General features: G+C 43.0%; 1 protein-coding gene across 1 annotated transcript in view; it reads left to right on the top strand.

The window, feature by feature from the left end:
- Window positions 1–1,506: 1,506 nt before the first annotated feature.
- DIPK2B (divergent protein kinase domain 2B) overlaps window positions 1,507–5,219 on the top strand; it is a 47,277-nt gene continuing 43,564 nt past the window's right edge. The window contains exon 1 of the mRNA XM_007456956.1: window positions 1,507–1,760. Coding sequence (XP_007457018.1) covers window positions 1,525–1,760 — 236 coding nt within the window. The 5' untranslated portion in view covers window positions 1,507–1,524. The remainder of the gene's footprint in view (window positions 1,761–5,219) is intronic.

A 5,219-nucleotide genomic window follows, 5' to 3' on the forward strand; every position in this document is an offset into this window, starting at 1 on the left:
GGGAGGGAGGGAGACAAAGAGGGAGGAGATATGGGAACATATGTATATGTATAACTGATTCACTCTGTTATAAAGCAGAAACTAACACACCATTGTAAAGCAATTGTACCCCAATAAAGATGTTTAAAAAAATTAAAAAAAAAAGAACAAAAACAAAAAACCTTGAGGTAAGAGTAAGTACAATATATATTTTGTTAAATCACATTGAATCTGGAGCACCATTTGCAGCACTTTCCCCAGGGATCTGTACTTAGCCCTGTACCTTTTTTCAGTATTTCTGTACTTTTTATCAATGCAAAAGACCCTGTTAAGAAGACGAAAGACAAGTTACCACCTGGGAGAAAATATGTGCAAGCCGCATAACCAACACAGAACTAGTATCTAGAATATATAAAGAATTCTCACAACTCCACGATAAAAAAAAAAAAAAAGCATGACATTTGACTGAGGAGGATATACAGTTAGCTAATAAGCACATGTTTAACCATCAGAGAACTGCCCGTACCCTGCTCTCCCCATCAATCTTTAGCAAAACTCCCCAATTCTCCTGAGGCCATGCCCAGCTTTTTTTCCTTCTCCCAACCCAAGCCTGCCTTCCATGATTTGGTGCTCTCTACGTATTCCTAAATTAGTACTGCCATCTGTTCCATGCTATGGACCTTTTCTTGGTGTCATGAGGAAGGCCATCCTGGGGCAGTCATATCCCACCAAGTGAGGCCGGCCACTGAGAAGGGAGGTCGGGCAGTAAAGGAAGAGGGACTTTCAGGCAAGGGGGAGACGGACAGACACAGCTGGGTGCAGGCAGAAGGATCTTTCTGGTCCTCCCCTTATCATGCCAGAGGCCACCGGGTCCTTTCCCCTCCTTTCTTCTCAAATTGTGTTTGTCTGTTCCCTAAGCAGTTAAAAGGCTTCACCTTTCAAATCAGTATCAAATGTGCCCCTTAATGGCTGGCAAAATGACTTCTAGTTATTTCACAGCCAAATATGGCTGGTTAAGGGACAGGCCAAATTATCCACCGCAGGGGGCCGGGGAGGGGCTGGTGTGCGTGTGTCTGTGTGTGTGTGTGCGATCCATAGGGACAGATACACCCAGAATTAAAACAGTGGAGGGCGGAGACCTTCAAGATCCTTTGACACTCCCAGGTGGAAACCAGGTTGGACATACATCCTGCATGGACCTTTCCTGCCCAGCCAGGATATCCTGTGTTTGTCAAAAAGACTGCACAGGGAGGCCCTGGCTATTGTCCTTCCCGAAATCTGCTAGTCAGCCCCTCCCCAGGCTGCAGCCGCCGCCCCAGGGCAGAGGAAGAGTAACTCTGGAAACGGTGTTATCAGCATCCTCCATGGACTTCCTCACCTCCTCCCCAGCCTCGTTAGCCCCAAGCTCCTTAGCATCCTCAAACAGAAACCTGGGAAGCTGGGATGGGGTCAGCGCCCTGAAGCCAGCCCCCTCTCTTTTGCCAAGACCTGCCTCTGCACAGCCCTAAGTGGGCAGCCGAGGGCTGCAGCTGGAGTCCCGAGCCCATGATGGAGCCGCGGCTGGGGCCTGAGGCTGCAGCCCTCCACCCGGGCTGGCCAGCCCTGCTGCTGTGGGTCTCAGGCCTGAGTTACTCTGTCTCCTCGCCGGCTTCTCCCTCTCCTTCTCTGGTGCCCCGAGTCAGAACCAGCTACAATTTTGGAAGGACTTTCCTCGGTCTTGATAAATGTAATGCCTGCATCGGGACATCTATTTGCAAGAAGTTCTTTAAAGAAGAAATAAGGTCAGAATCTCAATCAGATAACTCTGAGGGGCAAAATTCTGTTCCCTTCATGTGATGATGTCCAGGAGTTTCTTGAAATCAAGTCAGGGTGTAATTTATGAATTTATGTGTGGGAGCTGAAGCAAAGCCATTTAATCATAGTGGGAATGAGTTAAAGTTGGGATGGGAAGGGGGTAAGGTGTGAAGCCAAATTCCAGCTCTAAATGCTAAATCCAAAGTTTCCTTTGGCAATGGGAGCTTAAAGTTTTAAAGTTTTCTATGAATGGAGTAGCCTGGGACTATTGAGTTTACCAAGTTCATTTCTCATAGTGGGAAGGAAATAAAATTTATAGAAAGCTTACTATGTGACAATTTAAAGCTGTTTTTATTTTCCCCTCACAACAATCCTGGCAGTTAGTGTTTTGCACTCATGATTCAGATGGTGAACTGAGACCTAGCAAGGTTCAGTGACTTGCCCAAGGTCACCACCTAATAAGTGGCAGATCTGGAATTCAAACCGAGGCAGTTTGCTCCAAAGTTTCTGAACAAGTTTTCTGCTGTGAGATGTTGCCTTGATCAGAGGAAAACCTAAGTTTAGTAGATCTCAATGCACCTGGCTCTCACCAAAGAATAGTACCACACTCTGGAATTCAGGCCTGTCAACACACGGTCAATGTGTTGGCTTTTACTTGGCCTTTACTATGGCCAAGACCCAGCACGTGCTGTAATGGCATTGCTATAACTCTGGTCATTGCCCTCCGGGATATCAGGAAAGGGGAACGGTGTTACAAATAACAATAATAAGGCCTGATCTGATGCAGGCCAGAAGTGAAGTGTAAAGGACCTCGGGGAGCTCCAGGGAGAGGATATTAATTCCAAATGGGGACTGGAGAAAGGCTTCTCCAGGGGAAGGTGTTCTGAGCAAGACCTTGAAGGATGAGCTGAAATTTAGTGGGAGGGGAGGGGCTTAAGTTAGAAGAATCAGCTTGAGCAAAGGCCCAGAGGTGTGGGAAGAGGTGAGAAGTCTTAGTGGCTGGAGCATGGGGCACATGTGGAGGCATGGCAGCAGGAGGAGGTTGGAAGGCTCAGATGGGGCCGGGGGCCTTGAATGCCATACCAAGGAATTGGGACTTAACCTGTGAGCCAGTGGTCTCCAGCCTTTTCAATAGACCCTTTGTAATAGGCCTCTTCTCTTGTGCCTTCCCCCAAGGTCCTGCCTCTGGCTTGTAAGATTTGATGACCAAGCAGAAGGCATTCATTTACGATAACTTTATTTCCAATCTGTATTAACCAAAGACATATGTGAGTATTCTACTAAGTTACTAAACAGAAATAACAAATAGAAAATACCAACAAAAATGCTGAATTTCTTTTGTGAGATGGTAGATATTATAAGGAGTGGATGTGAACTTTTCCTATTAGACCATTTTTTAAAAAATTTTATTGTATTGGAGTATAGTTGATTTACAATGTTGTGTTAGTTTCAGGTGTACAGCAAAGTGAATCAGTTATACCTATACATATATCCACTCTTTTTTAGATTCTTTTCCCATATAGGCCATTACAGAGTATTGAGTTCCCTGGGCTATACAGTAGGTCCTTATTAGTTATCTATTTTATATATAGTAGTGTGTACATGTCCTATTAGACCATTTTTTAAGGCATTTTGAAATGTTAAGAAGTTGAAAGACCTCCAGTTGAGGAGGCTCTACTGCAGGCAATGGTGAGGATGTTAAGTAGGGTGGGGACAAGATGAGGCCTGTATTTTGGAAAGATCTTCTGGAAAGCAGTGTGCAGAACAGCCTGGTGATGCTGGCAGGGGCTGTCAGACCAGTTCTCCTAGTCCAAGAGAAAGATCATTGGGAACAAAGCAGGGCAGGAAGGATGCAAGTCAGTTCAGCTAGAGAATCATTTTGTTGATCAACTCGATGTGACAGGAAATGAAGATGTTGGAAATGAACTCAAGATTTCCCACCTAAGAAATGGGATGGAGAGGACCAAAAACACAGGGGAAGTGGGACTGATTCCTTGGAGAAAGAAGGCAGTGAGAATATGGACATATTTTAAGATAGGAGGGAGGGAAATTAAGGGATTCAGCTGAGGAAGAGCTCCAGATTCATATCCTCCTCCAGATAAGTAAACAAGAGTGTATGAATATTACAGTCGACTCTTCAAGTGGAAAGAAATGAGGTTTTTCTCATCAGTCAGGTAATGACCATATTCAGGAAGCATTTCCCCAAACAGGTTTGTGTTCCAGTTGAGTTCAGGATATTACTTCAGCTCCCTCAGAATTCATTTTCCACGTGCGCCCGCCTGAAAGGGAAGTGTGCAGATCCAAGCAGGAAAACACCAGGCGGGGCAGGTTGAGGTTTGGAATACTTCACGTTGAGAAATCACATCCTCAGTGCAAGGAAGCAGCGAGAGGTAGTAAGTGGCTCTGGGAACGTGGACTTGTTTATAGTCCTTTTCTCTACATTGTAAATAGTATTTTCCTTATTTTAAAAGTGATATCTCTTTATTTTAGAATTTTCAGGAAATATTGATTAAAGAAAACACAAAATAAAAATCACAGACAATTCCTCAAAATGTTTAGTTAACATTTTGGTATATGATCCTTACCATCTTTTTTCTAAGTATGGATTAAAATTTTTTCAACAAAAATGTGATCATACTATGCATACTCTTTTGGAAACTTTTATTTAACCATGTATCGGAACACCTTTCCACATTAACTATTCTTCTCCACAATTTGATTTTTAGTGGTTTCGTGGTATTCGATTGCATTAATCAACCATAATTTATTTAACTAATCAACTATTGCGGGATAACAAGGGTTTTTGTTTTTCCACTTTTCATTATTATAAACAGTGCTATGTTGAACATCCCTGTGGCTAGACTTTTATGCACATCAGTGATTAATTCCTGTAACAAATTCCTAAAGGTGAAATTTCTGGGTCAAAAAATACAGTGAATTTTTAGGATTTTGAGATATATATATATATATATATATATAAAATCTCCAAATGGAGACTTCTACCTATAGAGTTTACTTTTTGCACACTCAGAAGTGTTTACTATTACTATTACTATTATTTTTATTATGGATTTCTTCTCAGTTGAGCCCTTTTTGCAGGCTTCTTGACCATTTGTATTTCTTCTTTGGTAAATTGTCTACAAGTTCACATCCTTCGCCTCTCTTTCCAATGGTGTGTTTGCTCATCTTGTTTTTGTTCATCTCCAAACATTTCTCCACTTTTAAAACTGATCATAATGCTATCTTAGGAGAAAGCCCATCCAAAACTTTCAGATGTTAGGCTGAATTGCTATAGCCAGGCAGGCATTAGTACTCCAGTCCTGGTCCTCAATAAGAATTGGACAATGCTTGTTGTTCAGCAACAAACAGAGGGTGAGCTCCCTGGGCTGGCTGGATAGGCTGAAGACACATGATTGGTGGAAGGATGTCACCTTTCCTTCTTTCCC

This window comes from Lipotes vexillifer, unplaced genomic scaffold, assembly GCF_000442215.2.
Source record: "Lipotes vexillifer unplaced genomic scaffold, Lipotes_vexillifer_v1.1 scaffold15, whole genome shotgun sequence".
Taxonomy (NCBI): Eukaryota; Metazoa; Chordata; class Mammalia; order Artiodactyla; family Lipotidae; genus Lipotes; species Lipotes vexillifer.